This window comes from Thamnophis elegans, chromosome 6 (assembly GCF_009769535.1).
Source record: "Thamnophis elegans isolate rThaEle1 chromosome 6, rThaEle1.pri, whole genome shotgun sequence".
In the NCBI taxonomy this organism is placed as follows: domain Eukaryota; kingdom Metazoa; phylum Chordata; class Lepidosauria; order Squamata; family Colubridae; genus Thamnophis; species Thamnophis elegans.
The window spans coordinates 71,634,182-71,660,753 of NC_045546.1; the positions used below are offsets into that span (position 1 = coordinate 71,634,182).

Below are 26,572 nucleotides of genomic sequence, written 5' to 3' on the forward strand. Positions count from 1 at the left end.
AATTCTAAATTTTGTTGACTTTTGGCCACTGTTTGCAAGTCCCATACTATTATATATCTATTTAACAAGTGCACTGGATTCATTTCATCCTTAGAGTTACTGTTCTAACCCCCCCCCCTTGTCCCACACCAACAGATACTCCGAGCCAAAGATAGGTTACGGCATTTAATTAACTGACAGACAGGTCCTTGGCAGCAAACCGACACAGACAAGCTTGAGCAGCAATCCAGCACAGATAAGCCCTGGCATCAATCCAGCCTGCCAAGCTCACAAACATGTTCTCCAACATTCGTTCCTGCATGGACTTCTGCAAGAGGGCCGTGTGCAGTCCTTTTTAAACTCTGGAGAGGAGCCTAATGACCACCAGCTGAGTGCAATTACCTCTGTACTTGTGCAACTGTTCCTGACGCCTATTAGCTCTTCGGTGCCGGGCATCCAGGAACAACTCACTGCTGGCGTCCGGATGACTCTCCCTTGTCTCCTCCCCACTGGTCCAAGGCTCAGGTGCCGCCTGGTGGCCAACCAGCCTCTCTGTGCCCTGCTCGGAGAACCCTGTCCAGGGTCCTCCACATCCTCCGGAGCCGACTCATAGGGCCCCTCACTATTGGAGTCTGGTGGCAGCTCCAACGGCTCCTGCTGGGCCACAACAGTTACATGCAGTTTTTATCCTCATTACTCCTAAGAACTTTTCAAATTTTGCTGCTTTTGTGGTTTATTTTCTAACTGTATTGCAGTGTTTATTTTCTGATACTTCTTTTTCCCATCTTATCTCTTTTCATGGAAGACCTAATAAATTACCTAATTGTGGAAGATAAAAGCTGTGTGAGATTTAAAATTCAGAGGTTAAGAAAAAAGCACACACACCAAAAACTATTTAAAAATTATTTCAAGAGGACATAGAAAAATGTACTTTTCCACCATTTTTTGCCTGTGTAAAATAAGTACATTGTGTAGATTTGATGTTTTCTGTGGCATATTGAGATTACATTTTTTCTGCGCACCTCTTTTACAAGGATTTCTGGGCAACACTGCTATTAATCTGTAGGAAGTTATCATCCAGCCCTCTCCCAGAAAAATGAAATATCCTAGGAAATATTGAAAAGGCAGAATATTTCTCTGGATATGAAAAGAAAGAAACATGTTTTAAAAGACAGAATAGCTGCCTGTAGCTTCCTGCCCATCCCCACTTTGTCAATGGGCCATTAAGAAGGCCAAGCTATTTCCATAACTGTTATGAAAATGGAAAATAAAAACTTTCTATGGATATGGAAGCATAAATACCATCAACATAGATTGGAGTTTGCTCAGAAGCGGAAATACACCAATGAGAGGAAGAGTGGGAAACAGAAGAGAGAAGAAAGATGGGAAGAGAGGGATAGGAGAGAGGGTAAGGGGGGAAGATGAGGAGGATAAGGAGGGGTGGAATGTAGAGAGAGGAGAAGGAGAAAGGAAGGGGAAGTAGAGTAGGAAAGGATGATGGAGGGAAGGAAGGATGTAGGAAAGAGGTAGAAGAAAGAGGTGTATGGAGGGTTCCACCACAAAACCGCGTTCGACTAAACCGCGCTCGACGAAACCGCGTAGCTGACGTCATCAAAAGGGGACAACAGCACGGAGACAGAAGCACGCTGTAAACGCTAAACCTAAAATTAACCCCTAAACCTAACCCTACCCCCCCTAAACCTAATCCTAAACCTAACCCTAAACCTAACCCTAAACCTAACCCTTAACCTAACCCTAACCCTAACCCTAACCCTTAACCTAACCCTAACCCTTAACCTAACCCTAACCCTAACCCTAACCCTAACCCTTAACCTAACCCTAACCCTAACCCTTAACCTAACCCTAAAGCTAACCCTAAAGCTAACCCTAAACCTAACCCTTTCCTTAAGTTGAATTGGCTTGCTTTCAAAGCGCTATTTAAAGTGCCCTTCTTTCTCCGCGCTGGCTGTTGTCGCCCTGTTGATGACGTCAGCGACACGGTTTAATTGGGCGCAGCTTAGTCGAGCGCGGTTTTGACGGGTCACGGTATGGAGAGCAGAAGAGCTAATAATGGGTTTCTATCTTTCTGGGTGTTGATGACAAGAGGAACTGATGTAATTACTACTTAATACAATAGGATGCTGGCTATGTAATAGTACACATGTGATTGTATGTTATGAAAATGGAAAATAAAAAAGTATGTTGGGGGAAAAAAAGGCCAAGCTAGTCCCTTTACATAATAAAGACTTCTCCACTTCAGCTGCAGGAGGATGGGATTAAACCATTATAATATTGGCCCTTTACTCAACTGACCACATGGCATCTGAGAACTCAACCAAACCTGGATTCAAAATGCAGCCTAGAGAGTTGTCCCTGCATGGCCCCATGGGAGTCTGACAACCAATCAGAATACAAGCTCAAGATCAAAGGCCAGAGAGGGGATAAAACCAGGGATTCAGCTTCTCTTCTCCCCTTCCCAGAAGGACATTTCTTTCATCAAACCAAACTAATTTTATCTTTGGTACCTTGAGACAAATAACGGTCTTCCTGAGTGACTCTATTTTACATTGCCTGAAGATATTGAAAGGGGATAACTGCTCAATTATCTGTGCCAGTACAGAATCTGTGCCAGTATTTTATACCTTTTGGATACTGTATCATTCTAAATTATAATTTATATATTACACTAGTGTTTGAATGAAATAGTCTCTTGCTTCTTCCTGTAGGAGCTTTCCATGGCGAAATGTTACTTACATGAGGCATACATAACCAGTGTCTGAAAACAGGGACTATAGTTTTTGTTAATAACTGTTGAAAATTTATTTCAATTTTGACTAGAAACTTGCTTTGACTAACAACCTCTCAGCTGTTGCCAAGAGATGGAGATCAAGACGCCTGGTGCTCAGTCAGCCCTTTGCTCAGCTTGGACCACAACACCAGGATCTGCAGTGTAACCTTTGCTGCATCAATGTATGCCTCTGTGACACATTCAGGATATCCTCTAATTCAGTGGGTCTCCAACCTTGGCAACTTTAAGACCTGTGGACTTCAACTCCCAGAGTTCCTCAGTCAGCAAAGCAAAGCTGGCTGAGGAACTCTGGGAGTTGAAGTCCACAAGTCTTAAAGTTGCCAAGGTTGGAGACCCACTGCTCTAATTTGCCTGCCACATAGATAAAACCGCTTTCTTATTTTCATCAGCGTTAAAGGAAACTAGGGGAAAAAAACTAAAATATTTGCTTAAATAAAGCCCGTGTTACACGAAGTATGAACTGTTATAAAGCTCAGCACAGCTCGAATTACTTCCTCTACCTATATTCGCAAACGGAAAAAAAGCAACCGATCTTCTTTTCCAACATCTATGACTTGTTTTCTGTCTGCCTTTTCCCCCATTTGCCATTTTGGAAGAGGGCAATTCTCCAGGCTGAAGGGAGAGAACCGCATTATATACTCAATGGCATCAATGCGACAGCAGCACCTTCCGCGGCAGCCCAAATCCTCTTCTATAAACCAGGGGAGTCTCCAACCTTGGCAACTTTATGCCTGGCGGACTTCAATTCCCAGAATTCCCCAGCCGGCTTTGAACTAGAGGGGAAAAAAAAGTGGGGTCAACGCCACCAGCGCTTTAGAAATCAAACTGCCCGGTTGCTTTTGAAGTCAGCGCGCGCTGCCGGCTCCTCGATCTGCCCTTCGGAGCGCGGCTTTCGAAATCACCAGGAACTGAAAGAAGGAGGGAGGGGGCTTAACGGAGGGCAAGCAGGAACTGACGCTACAGCCCCCATTTTAAGTCCGGGCGAGGTGGTGCTGAGCTGGCCTTAGCGACGTGGGGCGTGGCTTAAGCCCTGGAAGCAGGTCCAGGCGGCGAAGAGGCAGCCGCCGTCATCTTTGAGGCGGAGGGAGTGGAAGAGGAGTCGCTGAAGCGGGGAGCCCGTGTCTTGTCAGCTGTCGAGAGGTTTGTTTCCCCCCCCCCTTCTTCTCTTTCTCTCCTGAATGTTTCCTCCTCGAGACCTGCGCGGAAGTGCCCATTGGGGGCATCGGGGTCTGTTTGGGGGGTGGGTGGGAAGCGGTGGTGCCTGGCAGCGGCCTTTGGGCCTCTTCTCCCCCCACTCCAGTTTGAACTTCTTTCCGGATCCTTCTCTCCTCTCTCGAGACGTTAGAGACGGTTAACGGAAATGTTCCGGTCGGTGTAGTCGCTCGTTTAACTGAACCGTTTGTAACTGTTGACCGTTGGAATGTTATATCAGTGGTCTCCAACCTTGGCAACTTTAAGACTTGTGGACTTCAACTCCCAGAGTTCCTCAGCCACTTTTGCTGGCTGAGGAACTCTGGGAGTTGAAGTCCACAAGTCTTAAAGTTGCCAAGGTTGGAGACAGTTATATATACCGAGTGAGCATCATCACTAGTAAATTAGAACTGACCGTAATTGTTTAGTGGGCTCTCCCAAAGGTGCTTTTCCAGAAGGCAGCTGGACTTCCTTGGGGTTTTTTTTTCTTTTCCATTAAAACCTTTCGCTTCTCATCCAAGAAGCTTCTTCAGTTCAGTGTGGCATTTTTTATATGGAAAAAAAAATATTTTGGCGTAGTTGATAACTTCTCAGCTTTGCCAGTGCAACCTTCTAAAACCTAAAGGCATTATTGTGAATAAGTACAGTGCTGGAGGTTGGTGCTTTGCAACCTGCTGCTTGCTTGTTTTTTTCTTTTAAAAATATCTGAAATAAAAATCAGAAATTGGTGGGCAGCAGGAAAAGTGATCTAGGGAATGATGGTTGCCTGCCCACGCAGTCTTTCATTTAAGAAACTTGTCTTTTTGTAAGTCTTGTTTCTTTTTCAAAAAGTGTAACATGAATGTTTGTGGCACTGCCACAAGTTAATATAAAGGCATGGTGGTATTGCCAATTTATTTCAGCTCTTTCGGTATAAAAATCCAGCAAGAATTTGCCCTTTGAATACATTACAAGTAGTCCTCTACGTAAAATCATTTTTTTAGTTATAATAGCAGTAGAAAAAGTGACTTATGACAGTTTTTCACATTTACGAACATTGCAGCATCCCCATGATCCACATAATCAAAATTCAGGCACTTGATCCGGGGGGGCGGAGCCTGTTGCCGAGGAGGGCTCAACCGAGCTCCTCTCAGAGATCTGGTCTGTATATCTAAATAAGATCATAGATATCACCCCTTTTTGGCTAAGAAAGGGGCAGGGAGTAGCTCTGTGTGCTAGGGTCTATTCGTAATTCACAGCCTTTCTCTTTTTTTTGGCTGTGGACAGAGATTAGATCCAGCATGAGCGGAGCTTTTATCTCCAGCCAGTTCTTCTCAGCTGCCTTTTTTTGCAGCCCCAGACGGGCGAGCCCCCCCCCAGGACAAAGCAAAGTTGTTTGAAGCTAGGATTAATACGGGTGGGTCCCACCCCTGTGAGATTTATGCTTTTATTACTATCTTAAACACCAGCACCATTTGTCTTAGAGACTTTGTTTAAACGGACTTCAAAATGGCGATTTCTCCCCGTTGGTGACTGATAGGGGATGTACTTAGCCGGTTTTACCTTCCTGCAGACTGCTCCTTAACAAAATAATTTTTTTTTTTTTTTTTTGGAAACAGAGGGGAGCGAAAGCGCTGTTTATTTGTTGATTTATAATGGCACCCAGGTCAAAATCCAAGCGTCTCTCTACAAATGTGCCTAAAGAATCTGTGAAGGAATTTAAAGAATTTACACTGGCATCGCAGCCCTTGTCTCCTACGCCCTCTACTGGAGAATTCTTAACACAGGAATTTTTTTTTCAAATCTTTAATGATTTTAAACAAGAAATTAAGGAATTTGTATTCGAGCTATATGGTGATTTAAAGTCTAAAATTGACCAAATGAAGGCGAATACGTTTGCAGCCGTGTCTGCCCTGTCAGATTATACCGCTGAAATAGAGAATAAATTGGAAAGTTTGGAGGAGGCTAATTCTAATTTGACTACTAATATTCAAATTTTACAACAAAAAATTAGAGACACTCAGGAACAGCTCGTTATGATAAACTTTAATAAGAAGGCATTTGCAATAAGAGTCAGAGGATTCCGCGAAAAGGAGCGAGAGAATTTGAAACAGACCTTTGTTGAAGCCTTCAGCCATGCGGTGGGAAGTCCGGGACTTAACTTTGATTGGCAGACTCAGAAAATCTATCGCCAGAATTCGATGGTAGCGGAACAGCGACAGCTCCCGAGGGACATAATTATATATTTCTCCACAAAAGAATCCAGAAACGCGATCGTGCAAAAATTTTACAATAATAGTTTGAGAATTGACGGCCAGAACCTGATTGTCTTCAAAGAGATACCTTTCCAGATGTTAAAGGCAAGAAGGGACTATACCTTCTTAACTAAAGAGCTTAGAAATCAACAGATTCAATATAGATGGGAGGCCCCAGCCGGCATTACGGTCACATTTGAGAATCAAAAACTTCGTCTTAATTCTGTTTCGGAGGCTCGAGATTTCTATTACAAGACTTTGAAGGCGGGACTTCCTGATTCACTTGGAAAAGAGGAGAGACAAGCCGAAGGAGAAGGCAAGCAATAGACCACATGGCTGCAAGATGGAGGGGGTAGCTCCCCCTCCCTCGGAGAAGCAGAAAAGCGGAGTTTGAGGATTTAGACATTCTAAAATATTCACCAAAGTTGTGGATTGAATGGGGGTTTGCGACCTCTCTCCGGCAGAAAAAGGGGAACTTATTGGTGGGGTGATACTGAATGTATATATGTAAAATGCATGCAGAATGATTTATGCTGTTTAAATCTTGTTAGAAGGGAAAGTTTGAAGAGATTATTTTAAAATAGAAGGTAAACTGATTTTTGTTGAAACTAATTATTTTGAGCTAGATTTTAAACTAATGTTTGCATAAATTTGATAGTGGCAAATATTAGAGAAGCAAGGGATGAGGGTAAAATGAATGTGGAATGATTTACGTATATTGGTGGGGTGATACTGAATGTATATATGTAAAATGAATGTAGAATGATTTATGTTGTTTAAATTCTGTTAGAAGGGAAAGCTGGATGAGATAATTTTAAAACGGAAGGTAAACTGATTTTTGTTGAAAGTATTATTTGAATATGTGGAATGATCTATGCTATTTAATTTTTATTAGAAGGGAAAGCTTGGTGAAATTATTTTATAAATTTGGATAAATGTTTATCTGAATACAAGGTTAAGGAAGAGGAATGGGAGAGTCCACAGGAGGTCGGGGTAAATAACAAAGAAGCAAGAGACGAGAATAAAATATAGATAGAATGACTTACACTATTTAAGCATAGATAAAGATGGGGGGCTGAGCTCAACACAAAGAGTTTCTTCTTTTTTCTTTTTTCTTTGTTCTTTTCTTTCTTTTTTTTTTGGTTTTTTTTTTTCCTTTAATATATTATTTTTATTTTTAATCCATATGAATATAAGATACTTTAGATAGAAGGCAGTGCCAGGTGTGGGCCCTGGGAAGTCGGGAGGAGTAGGGATGGGGATTTTTGGGGGGTGGGTGGGTGGGTGTTAACATAGTCTCAATAAGAACAAAATTCAGGCACTTGGCAACTATCTCATATTTATGACAGTTGCAATGTTCCGGGATCTTGTGATCATCTTTTATGATCACATGACAAGCAAAGACATTGGGGAAACCAGGTTCACTTAATCATTACTTAAGCTAGTAACCATGTTATTCACTTAACAACTCTAGTGGTTCATTTAACAATTGTGCCAAGAAAGGTCATAAAATGGGGCAAAACTCACTTAACAACTGTCTTGCTTAGCAACAGAAATTTTGAGCCCAATTGTGGTCATAAATCAAAGATTACCTGCATAGCTGTGTTACCGTAGTATTATGACTCAATTCACAATATCCCATTGTCCCTAGAAGCCAATGTCTTTTATCACTTAATGCCTTGGTTCATACATTAGTGTCTCATTGTGATTTAGCTTGGAGCTTATGAGATTTAATTCCAGTAAATTTAATTAGAATTGCACCCTTACATTTCTATTAAGTAGTTTGAAAATAGATTGTTCTTTTATCAGAGTTGTATGTTAACTAATTCTTCAAGCTGTTTTGGATAGCTGCTATGAATGTTTCCTTGAAATATGATAATTGCTTGCATGAATACCTGATTTGCCTAAAACATCTTTTGGTAATCTGAGGCCCAATTATAGATTTTATTACACAAGTTTACATTTTACATAATCCTAGTAATGAGCTATGAAGCATATTTGTGCATGAGGTAGATATATGCAACATAGATATAGCATTTTATATTATAAAGTAATTGTCTATTAAGAGTGAACAATATGATCTTAATCAAAATGTGATACGGCTTTTGGAAGTAAAACTATTTTTGGTGGGTTATAATTAATGTACTAGCTTAACATAAAGTCACACTGCTATATAAGCTGCTGTTTAAGAATATCTGTTCTTCTTAAACCAGAGCAATGAAATAGCGTTATATAGTTATTGTTTCCTTTTTGAATGTCTGCTTATTTTTTTTACTGTATTTCCCTGGCAAAAATGTGATGGCCGAATTTAGTTAAAGATCATTTATAATTCAGATAAAATAGACATCAGTAGTATTTATTCTATTAAGCTAACCTTTTCAATATTTCAAAACATCAAAGATGCTCCAGAAGAATTTCCTCTTTTACTAAGAAAACAATGCAGCACAGAAGCAAAAAAAACACATTGTTCAATAAATAAAAAAGGTGTAGAGAAACAAAAGGCAAAACAGTATTTATAATTGTAAACTGTTTGAAACACCATCTGGGGAATGGCAAAAGAAAGGCATGAAAAAAAGGATTTATTTCATTTTTATTTTACCCTTCTTTGCAAAGGAACACAATTGCTTCTCTGAAAGAATGAATGAGTTACAAATGATAGTAACTGTTTTCAAACGTAGCATTACAAATAATTATGTTCATAATATGTGAATTGACCCTTTGTGCTTATAAATCCATGGTTCTAGTTTAGTGTGAACCAGCCATTGTAGCATATTATCAAATTGGAACAACCCCCTCCCCTCCTTAACATTACGGGTCCATGTCACTGGTTGAGTAATTTTATAGTGAAGCCTCTGAGTACCTGAATATACCATATACTGTGCATGGCTTTCAATTCATTGGTTGGAAAGAAACTACTATTCTATTCAAGGCGCTAAAATTCTATTTCAAACTTGTGTTTTGGTTCTGCAGAAATACAATTCTATGGCGACTTACCTAGAATTTATCCAGCAAAATGAAGAGCGTGATGGAGTTCGCTTCAGTTGGAATGTTTGGCCTTCCAGCAAATTGGAGGCCACCAGAATGGTTGTTCCATTGGCTTGTCTTCTAACACCTTTGAAAGAACGGTTAGATTTACCACCTGTCCAATATGAGCCTGTTCTATGCAGTAGACCAACCTGCAAAACTGTTCTCAATCCACTCTGGTATGTATTTGTTTATTACGTTTAGTTTTGTCTGTGGTTGTTTTGATTGCTGTGGAGTGGTAAAATTATTTACATCACAGTTCCCCAACCTTTCTGGCTTTGCAGACTGGTGGGTGGTGGTGGTGGAGAAAGGATGGTTCTGTTCAAATAATGGATAGATGTGCGTGAGTGCTCAGCTCCATTTGCTTGAGTGGTGAGCATATGCACCTGCTCACACATAAATGGAGTGCACACACATGTGCTCGCCCCCTTCCTAAGCAATTTTGTTAAATAAATGAACTAGTATAATGTTTTGACTTGTTGATATAATTGGATTCTCTTCGTCTAGTTGTAAGATGTGTAGAAAACAGATCACATTTTAGGCAGTGTTTATACTGAAACACTGAAAATATTTTTAAGCACAATTGTAGATTCAGTACTGAATTTTGCAAAACGCTTCAAGTTTTAATTTGAAGATTATCCAAGTACTCCAAATAATTGAGGAGATAATATTGAGTATTTTAAAAGAAAAAAGTTACATGGTAAGGTGATAAATGGATTTCTTTTCAAGTATGACTAGGAACTTGTTGAAATTCAAATGTTGCTGAACTTAGAGTTCACAGAAATTTTAATCAGCATTACTGATGGTGAAGGCTATTAGTAGAGGTAATGTAGCAACATTTGAAGGACCATATGTTTCCATCCCTGCCTTAAATAATTAAATCAGAATTTAAGTTTACAGTTAAATGAATCATAGCTTTGTCCTAGATACCACTTCTGATGCCATTCTAAACTAGTTTGCTACGATGGGAATGAATCTAGTCTCTTTTAGCTTATGCATTTAATAATATTTATGATTAGGCTTCAAATACCAAGTGAGAAAATGGTTCCTTATTTCCCGAATTATGGCTCTATGATTCAACTGCAGACAAAAAAAGAGAAACGGCAATAAATGCAAATACAAAGCAGAAATGTTCTATCTCACCTGAGACTTCCAGATTCTTTATATTCCATTGAAGATGCTTAGAATTATTTTAAAAAATACAGTGCCACCATGGAAGAGAATTAACCCTTATCTAGTAGTCAATGTTCCAACTCTAATTGGTCAGTCTAGTTTATCTAATCTAGTTTATCTGTTTTGTTAAAAAACAAAAAACAAAGAAGGATTAGCCAGCAAAAAGAAAAATGAATAGGACAACCCACAGACAAACTGCTGTGAAATGTTGTTTGCATGATCGTTTTCAATGCAAAATGGATATGTTAATGTTAAACATTGCTTAGCCATTGAGAAGTCTCATTCTCTTATAAGTTTATACATTGTTCTGGTTTTATACTTTCTTTAAACATCATTTATTAAATAAATTACATTTGCTGCACTCAGATATTTTAAGCCACAGACCTAACCATATGAAACATATTAAAACAGATTCATGTTGTGTGTTAAGCGAAACAAACAATTACAGTTAAACATAAAGGGTCAGTTAAACAGAGCAAAACTAAGCAAATTTAAAATGTTCTTTTGTATCAACTTGATGATTTTTTATTCTTAGTTGAATGGATTGATATTGTGTGTGTGTGTGCGGGCGTGCATGCATGCAATTGTTTTATTGCAATACCTATCATGGCCATTAGCATTATCAATGTTACAAGAGACTTATCCCATTTTTCTAAATTATTAAATATATAATAATTATATATTAATACATCTATTTTTTATAAAACAGATGCAATTAGTGATTTTTTTTCCTTATAAATATCCTTCAGATGTATTTGTTGTGTGAGACACCTTGAAAGCTTTTATATATGGTCATATTTTTGCTTATACTTCATGGAGAAAGAAAAAGTTAAATAAGAAAATGTAGGGGAGAAAAGCTAAGGAACATTGGAGTACATATGAGTACTCCAGGAGGATCGCCGACGGGATGGTGTGGGCGTTGTACAGGTTGCTGGCAACACCGCTATCATCCAAAGCCCTTAAGGTTGATTTGGGCAGTCACATTGTTTTGCCACCACATGGTCATTCTCTGAATCCTCCACTGGATGCTACTGCGCAGCCTCTGTCTCCCATAGTGGCGAAAGCAAAACCGGGAGGCTTGGAAACCATGTGTGCTTGGGCGCTGTTTCCCAGCAAGAACACTTTCCTCTCTTTTGGCTGCTGTGAAAGGGCTCCAACCGGCTAATCAATCTGAGCCTGCAGGAATGCCTACCACCGCATCGGAGCAGCCTGGGCCTTCAGGACACGATAGTTCTGGCCCACCTGGGGCCAACATCAGGGGCAAGGCCAAGGGGAGGAGCAGGATGGCAGGCAAGGGCAAGGTCTCAGGGGAAGCAGCCCCAAAGGCCCAGCGCCAGGGCAGATCTGCTGGGCTTCAGGAGGAGGAGGGGGATCCCTCCCCCATTAATCACCCAGACCCCCTGGAGGTGTTGGAGGAGAAGGGTGAGGACCTAAATTTGTCCCCTGACAACTCAGTGGTGGACCCCAGCTCTCAAGGCCGTTATTTTCGGTCTGAGCCAGGCTCTCCTCCTGAGTCTCCTCCCACGCTTTCAGGCCCAGAGCGTTCTCCTCCACCCCCTCCTCGGATTAGACATCACTCCAGAGAAGATAGGGGCATAATGCTTTCTTCTGAAGTGCAGGAGGTGATTGCACGTGCCCTTTCACAGGGCATAGCTGAAGGCCTTCAGTGCAAGGATAGTCAATCAGAAGGCAGGCGCAGGAAGGACCCTGGGGCCTCCACATGCAGGGTGAGGCACCCATCCCTGGAATCTTCTGCCACCATCGAGGTTTCTCTAGGGGATGAGCAGGATCAGGATGACCAGGAACTTTCTGAGGATGAAGATCTTCCCCCAGACACCCCTGCATTCTCGGGGTTATTCAAGCCCACTACCTTCAAGTCCATTTTGCACAAGGCAAAGGCCATCATGCAACTTGGCGCATACCCTCAGACATGACAGGGAACCCCAGAGCAGCCGCTCCTAATCCCAGGGACAGCATGTTCAAAAAGCAGGCTCTTGTCTCTGTGCATGAATTGTTTATGCATGTGGTGCAACACCAATGGTCCCAACCAGGCTCCCTGGCCGCTCCTAGCGGAGGGTATAAGAGACTATTCAGTAGAGGCGAATTTGGAAGATGTCCTCAAATTACTCCCTGTAGATTCTCCAGTGGCCTCCTTGACATCTAATTCGGTTCTTCCAGCTGACCTTATGGAGGGTCTCAAGGTGGAGGATAGGAAGGCTTGCCACAAAACACACCAAGTCGCAGCCTGGGCCATTAAGGCCTCTACTTCTGCCTCCTCCTTTAATAGGGCTTCCATCCTTTGATTGAAGGACCTGCAGTCTAAATTGCCAGCAGTGGACACACTTCTCCTTCAGGACGTAAATAAGATTATTTCAGCATCTCAGTATTCGGCTGACGCCTCGTTAAATGCGGCAAAATTTGCTTCCAGGGTGCTGGCGTCTAATGTAACATCTAGACGCCTCCTTTAGCTTTGCCATTGGCAAGTAGACATGAAATCAAAGTGGAAATTGGCCGCTGCTCCCTTTAAGGGTGACAAACTATTTGGGGAAACCTTGGATTCAGTGCTGGTTGAATCCAAGGACAAGAGGAAGGTTCTCCCCACCAGTTCTAAGAAACAGGAGAAGAGGAACCAACCTTATTTTAGGAGGCAGTCCTTTCCGGCATCTGATTCCTCCTTCAACGCCCCAACTTTCCACAGGCCATATTCCCAATCTTCTGACATGTCTCAGGACAGGCAGTCGTTTCGAGATAGGGGAAGACAACAGTATCCCTACTGCAGGCCTAACCTAGGAGGAGCCTCCCAGAGGCCTTTCTGTAAGACCAAGTGACCAGCGCAGTCTGTCTCCCATTGGGGGGCGACTTCAGCAGTTCGCCGACCAATGGGAACTCACCACGTCAGACTCTTGGGTCCTGCAGACGGTGAGGCAGGGCCTTGCCCTCAAGTTCATTTCCCTCCCCCCGAGGAACTTCATTCACTGCCCCACTCCCTCCTGCCCAATCAAGAGGGAGCTCATGCACAAGGAGATTCAGCATCTCTTTGTGCATGATTCAGGCTTCATTTGGCAGACGGGTGCTGCAGCAAGTTCATTCTGCGGCCAAGCCCTTGGCATCTTCTACCTACACTGGGGACAGTTAACTTGGGTATGTCCCATGCTTGGACTCTCCAAGCAGTGCACAAGAGAATGACCATTGGCTTACCTGAAGGGTCTTTCTCTGTGTGCTGAGGGAGAGTCCAACCCCGCCCAAATCTCATGCGGATCCAGAGTTCGGGAACACCACACAATCTCCACGCCATCTCATTGCATCTTCCAGTTCCAAGAATCATTAAAAAACTGGCCTTAAAGAGGAACAGGAGATGTGGCCAAAGAATTTGAACTCCGTCCTTGGGCAACCTAATTTAACTAATTTAACCCATGCTTGGACTCTCCCGCAGCGCATAGAGAAAGACCCTTCCAGTAAGCCAGTGGTCAATTTGATTGTTTTGATGCAACACTTGTAATAATAATTTGCTGTTAATTTGTAAGGATCCTATTTGTGTTATACATTTACCTTAATCCTTACCTCAGTGTCAAGTGCTTGAGAATGAAACAGAATGCAGTAATTTTTATTAAATGTTTAAAAATTAATACCTCAAAATTTGATTTCAGCTTTTTTATATATTCCTTTTTTATAGTCAAGTTGATTACAGAGCGAAGCTTTGGGCTTGTAACTTCTGCTTTCAGAGGAACCAGGTAAGCATAAAACTGTTATGTTCCAACATTACTGTAACACATTTTAAAAAAAAACTTATTAGTACTAAAGTGATGCCACTGGCTTTCTACTGTACCTCCATGGTACCTCAGCTGTATTCCATTATTGTTTGTCATATCACTCTTATTTTTATTTGTTCCATTTAATTAATATTATTGCCAAAGTCTTGTAAGCAAAAGGTTCACTTGGATTTTGGGTTACTTTATGGCCCAGATTAATTGCAATTAATTCATGTTAAAATATGGCTCGTGCTAATCATAATTTAGAAATAATGCTAGAGATTGTGTAGAATAGGCAACCTGAAATCCTGTTTTATTAATCTCTAGATGAAACACAATAGCTGTAATTATGGTTCCTCAGTTACCACATCATACCAAGCCAGAGAGAGCACTTGCTTAGGTTCATGCTTATTTTTTTTATTTTCACATTGTTTATTATAAACAATGCCATTATAGTTTGTAAAAGACAGCTTGATGTGATGTATGACTTTAATAAGCTGTACTTGTTAAATAAATTACAACTTGAGATCTGAAAATGGATGATTTCTGATTTTGATTGCCATTGATTTGCACATCATTCTTATCCAAACATCACAACAAATCTTAAATGATTTTTCCTTACCCATGGCTTTGTATTGAATGAAAAAATAATACCACTGGTCTACAAAGAGAAACCCTCAGAAAGTAAAGTAGCTGAATTTTACCAGAATTGGGTCACTAATTCTGTAATCTAATTTTCCACATGTTTTTCATACTCATCTGTCTTGCTGTTCTCAAAGTGAAGATACATTTATGCACTTCCATGTGGTACCATTTTCATTTTCTACCATACTTGTCGAGAAGTTATGAGGCATCATGATCATTAGATGCCTCCCTCCCTTGTAGGCAAATATACTCACCTGCCTATAAATCTTTATTGTGAAATATCTTGAAAACTTTAACCAACCAGCACCTTTATCTCCTGTTTTTTTATTCATCTAATCAAAATATGTAAAATTAACACATTTCACTTCCGAGGTAGATAATTTCCCCAAATTTTTAGACCAGTGTTCTCAGATAATAGTTAAATTGGTGAGCAGGCCTGGGATATGATTTTGGAAAAAAATCATAAATCATGTCTACATTTGATTACAACCAAAAGGTTAAGAAGCCAGAAACCATTATAAAATGGAATTAAGATTCATACGTTTAATTGAAAGAAAAAAAATGCTGACATTGCATTTTATTAAGAATTGGTATTTTTTTCAGCACATGCTCTAATTCTTGGTGTATTTTTTTTCAGTTTCCTCCAGCATATGCAGGCATATCTGAAGTAAATCAGCCAGCAGAACTTATGCCCCAGTTTTCTACAATCGAATATATAGTCCAGGTAGTCCTTTTTGTTATCTCTCAAATTCTGTAGCTATATTCAACATTTCTGCAACAGGTTATAAGAATAAAGTGTTTTTACCATGGTTTACAGTAAGAGAAATTAGAGTCTTTTACTGTGTGTACAATTTTGTGATATGTATTCCTTTTTCCCCCAATCAAGCGTGGCCCTCAGACACCCCTGGTCTTTCTTTATGTGGTAGACACATGTTTGGAAGAGGAGGACTTACAAGCTTTGAAAGAATCCTTGCAAATGTCTTTAAGTCTGCTCCCTCCTGATGCTCTTGTGGGATTGATTACCTTCGGTCGAATGGTTCAAGTTCATGAATTGAGCTGTGAAGGGATCTCCAAAAGTTACGTTTTTAGAGGAACTAAAGATCTGTCAGCGAAACAAATACAGGTATATTTTGTCTTCTGTGAAAAGTTGAAAGGATTTCCTAGTTCTTATTTCATGTTTTTAGAAGTTTTTCTGATTTTATAATGGATGTTTTCCATTGTCAGGATATGTTGGGTCTTTCAAGGCCTGCCGTCCCTACTCAGCAAGGGAGACCACCTCAATCCCAAGAATCACCTCACCTTTCTAGCAGGTATGAGGGTTTGCAGAACAAAGAATATTTCAAATGATGCAAATGCATTAATCTTTTTCTTAAATCCCAAAAGGAACATCTTTTAAAAAGCAGGCCTATTTTTGCTATTTGATTTAAGATCAAAGGCCATTCCATCTATGTAAGAGAAAATATAAAGCTGATAATAGGTGAATCAGAGGTTTGATAGATACATTTTGAATCTATGATTAAAATATTACACATTTCCAAATAAATGAGTACCCAGTGCATAATTCACAATATTATGTCTTTCTGTCTCTCCTTTCTTCTCTCCTGATTTAAAAAAAAAACTAGATTTTTACAGCCTATTCACAAAATTGATATGAACATGACAGATCTTCTTGGAGAACTACAAAGAGATCCTTGGCCAGTTACTCAAGGAAAGAGACCCTTGCGATCCACTGGAGTAGCTTTGTCAGTTGCTGTTGGACTACTTGAGGTATGTTTGTTTGTTTGTTTTTATTTTTTACAATCTTAAATACCTTTAGAAGTAATCTAAACTCTACTAGTATTCTCTGGTACTTGGAAGCCATGTATTTTCCAATATACATGTTTTTGAATGTGGCACAACTGAGTTTGAAGATTCCCCCTTTCCCTGGAAATTCCAACCAGCTAATTCTGTGAGGAGTATTTAATTCCACTTATTTCCACCTCAGCCCAGCAATTTGTTTATTTCCTTCAAGAGTTTTGCTCTAGTTTTAACAGAACAGTGCCTTTTCCCAGCTATGAAAAGGAAGGGTTGAGATCCTTCTGTACTTTTTGGAGTCTTACCTATGTGTGAATGGATATTCAGAAGTGGACACTGACTGGCAATGTAAGCTATCTTGGGTAGTTACCACATAACAGATAAATTTATATTAAATATCATCCAATATCTTGTAAACTTTGTTAAAAAATTCAACTCTGCTAAATGTTGAAAAATGTTGATGATTGAACATAAGCAGTTTTCTTCTTAAAGTCATGCTTATATGTAGACATAGGTCATAGGATTTACATGTTTATGCCATCAACACATTTCAAGAAAACTGAAAAAAACTATGAGAAAGACAAATCCTTGGAGGTTTTTTAAAAATCTTTTCATATATCATATGCTGACTAGGGAGACTAGGCATAAAGTTTGATTTTGTTTCTCTATGGAATCCAAGCAATCAAAAAATATGGGCACAATTAGAAAGTTCAGTATCACGATAATGGGCTTTTTCCTTTACTAATCATAGTTCTATAGTATTTATAATTTTTTGATGTCTAGAAGGCAGAATTGGGATGGAAATATGATTCTGATGAATTCACATGTATTCAGATGAAAAAAATGCACTCTGGGATAAAACCAGTTTGAAAATAACAGATATATGTTATACATGGAATTTATGGGCTAATAGGGGTAAATACTTTGGATCAGCTTGTTACAAATCAAATTTTTAAACCATTTGAAATACTGAAAAAAGATGGTTCAAATCTTTTTTAAAAATATATTTTCCCTTTGGGTTATATATTTTTTTTCTTTTTTGCATCATTTCTGTCTATCTTTCTCTATAGTATAATCATTATAATTATAAATATATGTGCCACCTGACTGAAGCAACTCTCAAAAGTTTACAAATTGCTTAAAACATTAAAAAGTCACTTTACAATCCTGTAATCCCTTAACTCAGAGTAGAGTCAGGGTGATTGCACAGACCTGAATATTTAGTGGCTGTATGTCATTCCTGACACCATGCAAAATTTGCTGCAGATATTTTTTATTTGTGCCCTAAGAGAGAAATATCTGCCGTGACCTAGAATTGAACTCTTACATTTCTGAGTGGGAAGCAAGCATCTTCATCACTGAACACCATGCTGCTCTCAATTGCTTAAAACATTAAAGACAAGAAAAGCAACAAAAATGAAGAATAAAGATGGCAAGAATGAAAAAATGAGATGGGAACAAAAGAAAACAACCCACATAATCTAATGGGGACTACTGTCACCCTTGTCAAAAAGCCTGGATGAAGAGCAAGGTCTTCAGAGTCCTTTAAAACACTAGTAGGGTTAGAGCTATTCGAATCTTGGGGGAACATTCCAGCCACTGCAACAGACGAGGCTGCACCTCTGGGGTCCTGATAGATGATTGGCAGGCAGATACTGTGGGATATCAGTCTTTAAAAGAATGCAACTTATGATTGACCTAATTTGCAAACGAGACAGATGTAGTCAACTATATTCTTAACTAATTTAGTAATTTATATAATTTGTTGTTTTTTATTCTGTTCCCCCCCTCCCCCACTTCCAAGGGATCATTTCCAAATACTGGGGCTAGAATAATGTTGTTTACTGGAGGGCCACCAACTCAAGGGCCAGGCATGGTGGTAGGAGATGAGCTGAAAACTCCGATTCGTTCGTGGCATGATATAGATAAAGACAATGCACGATTCATGAAGAAAGCTATGAAAGTAAGTATCTAGTTTGACTTCTATAGATAAACATTATCTTTCATATTTTCTGCTGGACGTACCTTTCACTGCCAAATAATTTCAGAAACTTTGCATTCTTGATTGCTTTTTCACTTTATCTTTAGCTGCCTTGTTTGTTCGATATTTCTACAATTACAGATCTTTATATTCTGTGTGCCGTTATTTAATCCAGTTTATCTTTCATATTAATTTCTAGTTGATTCTCTTTCTTTTGGATCTTTGCCTACATTTGTCCAACATTGTTTATTAAGAACCCATTCCTTTATTTACTTGATCTCTTGAACCCCTTTCATGCTACTATTTCCTGATTTAAGTTTTTGGAACATAACACTGTTTTCACTGAATTTTAACATAAAACCTCTGAACCATCTGTTCAGACACTCTAAGTAACACTGCATTTCTTGTATTTAAATTAGCCTTTGTGGTTTCTCAGTTGTATCGGCTCTCTTCAAGAGATTTTTGTTATAGGAAAAATGGTTTGGAAAGCTCTCAGTAGCCAATTATTGTTAATGTTTATTGAATAATTGTACCTCCCTTCCACAGAGTGCATAGCTTTGTATATAGAACATGCTGACCCTTACCAGTTTAGATCTAAAGTCAGCAACACTATTGTATTACTTGTCTCTAGATCATGCTAAACAATTATGAATAATCTTTTCTCATAACTGTCATTTAAAATAAAACTGTTATATTTCCACAGCATTATGAGGCATTGTCTAATCGTGCTGCTGCTAATGGACACTGCATTGATATTTATGCATGTGCTCTTGATCAGACTGGTCTTCTGGAGATAAAGTGTTGTACAAATATAACTGGGTATGTTCTTAATCCTGAGTAAAAAATGTTATTTGTTACAAAGAAGAGATACATTTCTTGATGAGCACAAATATTCTGCTTTTTCTTTCACCCTGAGGAGAAAGTGTTTAGTAAAAGTCATGTGAAGAAGTGGGGATTTGAAATCACTGCATTTGTCTTTTAGATAATTTAGAAGCCATATGCATATATGGATAGTCATAATGGTAATTGGGCCTTGAATTTCTGTCACTATATGATGTCTCATGACTACATTGCTTAGCAACAGTAATCCTGGCATTCCTCATTGCCATTGTTAAGGACTAAATTCCACTGGTTGTTAATCAATGACCCATCCCAATCAAGCCATTCTGGACTTGGTCCTTCCTGGCCCCAATCCTCAGTTGTTCTACAGTAAGGGATGCCTCCCCTTCAACTTCTCCCAATTACCTATTCCCCTTCCACATCTGGCCTTTTGGCCATCCTGCACCCTGCCTTGTGGGGTAGAATGCAGCTTTAGTGTGGCTCTGTGGCTGCTTACCATGCTGTGGCTCAGGGCTTCTTGGCACACTAGGATTCTGGGGCTGCAAAAAGCCCCTGAGGCACAGTGCAGCATGAAGCTGCAGCCATTCCTTGAAGCTTCAGCTGGCCCAGCCCAGCCCAGCAGTACAGTGCAATACTCAAGTTGCCCCAGCTCAGCCCAGCCTCCCTGCATTCTGAGGCCTCTGACAGCCTGAATTCTGCCACCCCAGCTGACCTTCGCTATCTACATGCTCCTGCTGCTGACAAGGCGTGTCTTCAAGGCAGCTGCTGTTCATGTAAGGCATCTTTTCGAAACCTTGCAAGGAAATTGCTATGTGTGACCTTAGGAAGTGTTATGCGGTCAACAGCTGCATTTATTTAGATGATTTATATGACCACCCAGTCGCTCTCAGTGACTCTGCTAAGAACTAGGCCAGGCATGCATGATCAGCAGAGGGAACAAGATGGCTTAAGGCAGCAGGGGCCACAGAGTGCAGGGGGCCAAAGGGCATAGATGTGGAGGGAGATAGCCTGGTGAAGGGAGTTGAAGTGCAAGTGGCTGTCAAGTGACCGAATTTTGATTACTGTGGAAGCACTGCAACAGCCATAAATTCAGGGACCATTCACAAGTCACTTTGTTCAGTGTCACTGTAACTTCCCATTGTTGCTGAACAAATGGTTATAAGTCAAGTACCTGAAATGTCAGTTTCAGTTTATCATGCAAGAGCATCATATTGTAAGATAACTGATGCAATCTATTCATGCTTACTTAGAATAAATCCTATTCAATTTATAGAATAAATCCTATTCAATTCAATATGATTTGCTCCAAACATGCCTCTTGGAAATTGAATTTGTAAAAAAGCCTATGTGGACAGACTTGAGTTTCACTGGAAACAAACAAAGAATTAAAAACTTACTTTCCTAAGAAACTTTTATATTAGATTTGAACTCCCATTACAAGGCATTATTCATTGTTTTCTTTTCTTTAATGTTTCCAGGAAAATGAAAGGGATGGGATGAAATGGTTATAAAAAAGTAAAAGTGCTCCTCATTTTTGACGTTGGTTTGTCTGTTCTTAATCAGTAGGAGAGAAGATGAAACTATTCTAGAATCATTGCAACACATGGTGTTTCTTTCCTGCTCTAATTCAGTGATCAAGACAGACATATTTCAGTTAATAGTGCTGCATTACAGATCATCTAATGACAACTCTTTCAGCAACTGTTGAAACGTGTGATGACACTAAATGACAATCCGCCCTCAAAGTTATGGTTGCTGCAGTGTACCTGCAGGCACACAATTATAATCCGAGTCCCCAACAATCTGCTTGAGTTTACCATGATTGCAATTTGCGACCTTCCTGTCAGTGTTATCAAATAGATCAGACAAGAATCAATGCCAGATAAGCTAATTCTAGTCTATTGTAAAGCTACATTAACAGAATCTTGCAAAGGGGAAATAATTTTCCTGCCTTTACAGCCTTAGGGATGTCCCTCCTCAGTCTTTTCCTCCACTCACTATGGAGTTGTGGACTGTGCTTCTTAGGCAGCATTTATTTTCCTGGTCTCCCAAAGTCATGTTCATATACTGTTACATTTCCCTGCTGAGTTATTGATGGTTGAACAAGCTATAATTGGTTTGGTTCCCACAAAATTCTAGACATAAACCGTGCTTTACAAACCGATGTCTAGATTCGCCTAATGCAATAAGAAAAACCATGGAAACAATGTTATGGTCTTATGTCACTTCATGAACCCAATTATTCTCAATATTTCACTGACTTTTTTCCTCAGGGGTTATATGGTGATGGGAGATTCGTTTAATACTTCTCTCTTCAAGCAAAGTTTCCAGAGATTGTTTAGCAAAAATCTCAGTGGAGAATTCCGAATGGCTTTTGGAGCAACTCTAGAAGTGAAAGTAAGTATCACAGGTACTGCCTATAATTGAATATTTTCCTAGCCAAAAGAATTGGTAATTTACATTGCTTATTGTAGTTTTTGATTTCAGAGAGATTTTCCATTCTTTACTTACTCTCTCATGATGGAAAAGGATAGTTTCTGTGCAGCAATAGGAAGCTAACAACATTGTTGAACATCTCAATATTTCATAATATCTACGTTATTTAAAACTCACAATTCTAAATGAAGAGTCTTGGAAGGAAAGGTTTGTCATGCTGAGGTATCAGCAAGACATCAGTTAAGCAGTTATTATTGCTTGGAGTTTAATTGGAACTTTTTTATTATAGACTTGTAGAGAACTGAAGATATCTGGAGCTATTGGACCATGTGTATCCTTAAATGCCAAAGGGCCAAGTGTTTCTGAAAATGTAAGTGTTCTTTGGTGATAGGTAAGAAGCACAGGTAGTTCTCAACTTATAATAGGTACAGGGTGTCAAACTCGATTTCATTGAGGACCTCATCAGGGTTGTGTTTGACCTTGGGGGCACAGAGAGCATTGCCAGGGTGGGCATGGTCAGCTCGATGTCACTCATGTTGGGGGCGCCTGTGGTGGTCCCAGTGTTCTGCCAGCAAAAATGGCCTCTTGAAATCCATTTCCAGCTCCAGTGGCTTCCTGTAATCCTCCGCCAGGAAAAACAGAGCTTGTTTTCACTGCAGGCCAGTCCTTCACTGTTTCCAGGGCAACCCTGCAGGCCAGATCTAAGCACCCCATGGGCTGGATCTAGCCTGCAGGCCTTGAGTTTGACACCCCTGTAATATGTGATTAATGGTCATTTGAAGTTATGATGGACCTCCCCAAAAGATGCTTATAACCTGGTTGTGAAGTTATGGCCATTGCAGTGCCCTTACATTCATTTACCCTTATGACCATTTGCAGGAATGTTGCAACTCCTCCCCCCACCCCCCTTGTGCCTACAAGCATTTCCCTCCACCAGTGGCTCCCTGTTGGCCTTAAGACTGATTCCCACCCCACCAAATCCCTTACACTCCTCCTCGCTCAGATGTGAGCTCCAAAGCTTTCCATAGTGCTGGAATGGGTTGCTCAGCTACATAGTTCAATTCTGCAATCACCCAGCATGAGCAAGGGACAAACCACTCCATTTTTCTGCCTTCATGTGGTGTGCAGTGCTGCAGAAGTGGCTGCCATTTTGCATTCACCTGCTTATGGGTGGGATAAAACGGTGGCCACAAGCCAAACCAGTCCATTTTGCTGTCTTAATGAAGTTGCACAGCACTGCAGAAAACCTCTGAAAGCTTCTGTACAAACTGCATTAACGTAGTAAATCAGAGTGGTTTGTCCCATGATTCTGGAAACAGTGGCGATACCAGAATGCAGTCCAATACCTGGAAACATGGTGTATAATAGGTCATCTAGTGCTGCTTCACTAATATGTTCAGCACAGCCTTTCACCACTCATGCTGCAATATTCACTCTATAAGACTCATGAACATTTCCACCCACTTTTTTGGGGGGGGGGGAGTGTGTCTTGTACTGCGAAAAATATGGTAATATTTGGTTCTTATGATGTACTTATGGGGCCTGCAGAAATACAAGTTTTTGTGTGGATAGTGCAGAAAAAAAGTAGTGGAAAAATATTTTCTGGAAAATAGATAGATTTGGGTTACAGCGAGAGAAGATGGTAGAATTATTATTTTTTGTGACAAAGAATAATACTTAATTGTAGCAAATTCTTTGCCTTTGGCAGAAATCTTGTTTAGGAATAAGCTCTCTTAAGTATAAACATACACATACAAAAGAGGCCACTGTTTTAGGTTTTTCACATTTACTTATTAGCATAAACAGATCTTTCTTATTTATAGTTTAATGTATAGGTGGTCCTTGACTTATGGCCACAATTGAGCCCAAAATTTCTATTGGTAAGGAAGACAGTTATTAAGTGAGTTTTATCTCATTTTACAACCTTTCCACAGTTAAATGAATCACTGCAGTTGTTAGGTTATTAACATGGTTGTTAAGTGAATCTGGCTTCCCCATTGATTTTGCTGGTCAGAAGATCACAAAATGTGATCACATGACCCTGGGACACTGTAACCGTCATATATATGAGTCAGTTGCCAAGCGTCTGAATTTTCAGCATGTAACCATGGAGATGCTGCAATAGTCATGTGCGAAAAATGGTCATTTTAGGTGTGATGCCTAAACGAACTGTTGTAAGTTGAAGACTACCTGTACATAGTTTTCTTTTTACAGGTTTACATTTATTAAACACTTATATCTTGTGCTTTTTTTGTTTATTTATTTCCACTGCCCTTTTCCATTTTAAATGTAAATTTTAATATATTACAAAATAAAGAATACAGTTTTCAACTCCAGATTCCTTCTATGGGGATTTGTGATTATATATTTCTAATTAACTTTATGATGTTTAGAGAATTGTACCTCTGAATATGCAGTTTATACTGTATATGGGAATTATGGAGGGTTTTTTTGTTGGAACACAAATATGTATTAGCATCAATGAACTGGAAGAGAACAGACTGATTACTATTCCCTCTGTAGCTGCCAGATAATTATATATTTCACAGTATCTTTCAATGCATACATAAGTTCTTTATCAAGGATATAGGTTTGTAATTTGTGCTGTAAAGTCTAAATAATATGTAGAAGCTATAGCAGTGATGGCTAACCTTTTTCCCATTGCGTGCCAAAAGCGGGGGGAGGGAGAATGCAGGGGGGTTGTGCATGGGCTTGCCCACACCCATAATTCTATGCGTGCAACCCGCACACATGATTGCACGACCCCCACCCCCCACTTTTGGGGTGCGATGGAACCATTTTTCACCCTTCCCAGATTCCAGAGGCTTTCTAGGAGCCTGCCTCCCCCCAAAAAGCCCCCCCCCCCCGAGACTCTCCGGAGGCTTCAGGAGGCTTCCCTGAAGCCTCCGGAGGACGAAAAATGGCCCTATGGGCAACCCGGAAGTCAGTTCTCGAACTTCTGGGTTGCCCAGAGGGTCATTTTTCTACCTTTGGAGAGCGAAAAACTGCCCAACATGCAAACTGGAAGTTCAGGGAAGCCTCCGGAGGGTGAAAAATGGTCGAAAATGAAGGCCGAAGTCAGCTGACCAGAGTGCGCATGCGCGCTGGAGTTGACAGGACAACGCCTCACGTGGCCTAACAAATAGCTCCGCGTGCCAGCTGTGGCACACATTCCATAGGTTCTCCATCACAGAGCTATAGTGTGTGTGTGTGCGTGCGTGTGTGTGTGTGTGTGTGCATGTATGTATCTATGTCTGTCTGTTTATACCTACTTACCTACCTACCTATAACATGAAATGACAAACGACTTAAGATTTTAGAATAAAACCTGAATTTTGAAATGTCTCACAGGAGCTCGGAATAGGTGGCACATATCAGTGGAAAATTTGTGGACTTGACCCCACCATGACTCTTGCCATTTATTTTGAAGTAGTAAATCAGGTGAGCCTAGATTTTTTAAAAATCTTTGTAATGTTGTATATAGTGCAGAATCCATTGATGAGGAGACTGAGTAGACAGCATGTTCAGAAAAATGCTGTTATTCCCTCAGCCTTATTGTTGAAATTTTGATGCCATTATGGATCAGTAAATGTTTAGATAAGTCAGAAATGTCTTTTGTGTGAAATATGTAAAATATTTTTAAAAGAATCTGGGTATGGACCAAGAGGTATTACTGAGCTATAATGCAAGTAGGAAACACTAGCATTATATGTTTGAAGATCTAGATTCCAAGCCCTGTACTTGAGATTAATGAAGATTTTATTAGAATTAAGAGCAGCTAATGCTAGGAAGGAAAAGTTGCAGTAAGATCAATTTGTCATCTTAAAGAAGACTCAAACCTATCTAAAAAGTTTGCTCACATTCTTGTTCTCTCCCCCCTCCCCCCAACTCTAAGACAGAATCATTTAAAATTCTGGGTGGTCTTTTCAGGAACCCAGACATTATTCAATGACAGCTCTAGACCCATTTACTAAGAGTAAAAAGAAAGCTGCTTTATGTTATTTGAACCTTATTTGAAGGCAGAAATTGTTTATTGCACTTCCAGTCTAATTACACTTGGAACTATATCTTAGTATTTTCTGTGCCTCAAAGAAGCCAGTGTGTTAGTTGTAAATGGATATATTATACTGCTTGTACTTCATTTCTTTCCTATATGATGATTTAACCTGTCTTTAAAATGTAAGGTGCAACTTAGACAACTTTTATCTCATTAACTTTCAGCACAACACTCCAATACCTCAGGGTGGAAGAGGAGCTATCCAGTTTGTTACACATTATCAGCACTCCAGTACCCAGAGGCGCATTCGTGTGACTACTGTTGCTAGAAAGTGAGAATAATTTGTGATTATTAGGTTTGGTTCTGTTGGCTGCATTTCTTTGTTGCGTAAATTGTATTGCTCGAGCCACATTAATAGCATACTCAGTATTATGACTGGGGGGATGAGCTCCTGATTGTCCCACAGATGAATAGATCTCACCTGGTTTCTCTGTTGTCAAGCTGGCCGTTCCAGCCAATTTTGTGGTAGCCTTCTATAGCCTTCCTTGTAAATATTTAAAAAATGAAGGAAGAAAAATACAGCAATCCTATGAGGAATCAGAACCCTTACATTTGAAGTGAAGGTCAACTGTGTTTCTCTCACCCCCTTCATGATCTTGATTAATCTGCCCTTCATGGGAGATGAAAGAAATATGCCTATCAAGTGATGGTTGCTGATAG

At 39.9% G+C, this 26,572-nt stretch overlaps 1 protein-coding gene across 1 annotated transcript in view; it reads left to right on the plus strand.

Annotated features, from left to right (window-relative positions):
- The first annotated feature begins 3,752 nt into the window (after window positions 1–3,752).
- The window catches only part of SEC23B (SEC23 homolog B, COPII coat complex component), a 31,494-nt gene continuing 8,674 nt past the window's right edge, over window positions 3,753–26,572 (plus strand). Inside the window, exons 1-13 of the mRNA XM_032219912.1 lie at window positions 3,753–3,928; window positions 9,184–9,416; window positions 14,084–14,141; window positions 15,442–15,528; window positions 15,691–15,927; window positions 16,029–16,114; window positions 16,427–16,571; window positions 18,403–18,561; window positions 19,283–19,398; window positions 21,693–21,816; window positions 22,145–22,225; window positions 25,207–25,296; window positions 26,077–26,183. Coding sequence (XP_032075803.1) covers window positions 9,196–9,416; window positions 14,084–14,141; window positions 15,442–15,528; window positions 15,691–15,927; window positions 16,029–16,114; window positions 16,427–16,571; window positions 18,403–18,561; window positions 19,283–19,398; window positions 21,693–21,816; window positions 22,145–22,225; window positions 25,207–25,296; window positions 26,077–26,183 — 1,511 coding nt within the window. The 5' untranslated portion in view covers window positions 3,753–3,928; window positions 9,184–9,195. The remainder of the gene's footprint in view (window positions 3,929–9,183; window positions 9,417–14,083; window positions 14,142–15,441; window positions 15,529–15,690; window positions 15,928–16,028; window positions 16,115–16,426; window positions 16,572–18,402; window positions 18,562–19,282; window positions 19,399–21,692; window positions 21,817–22,144; window positions 22,226–25,206; window positions 25,297–26,076; window positions 26,184–26,572) is intronic.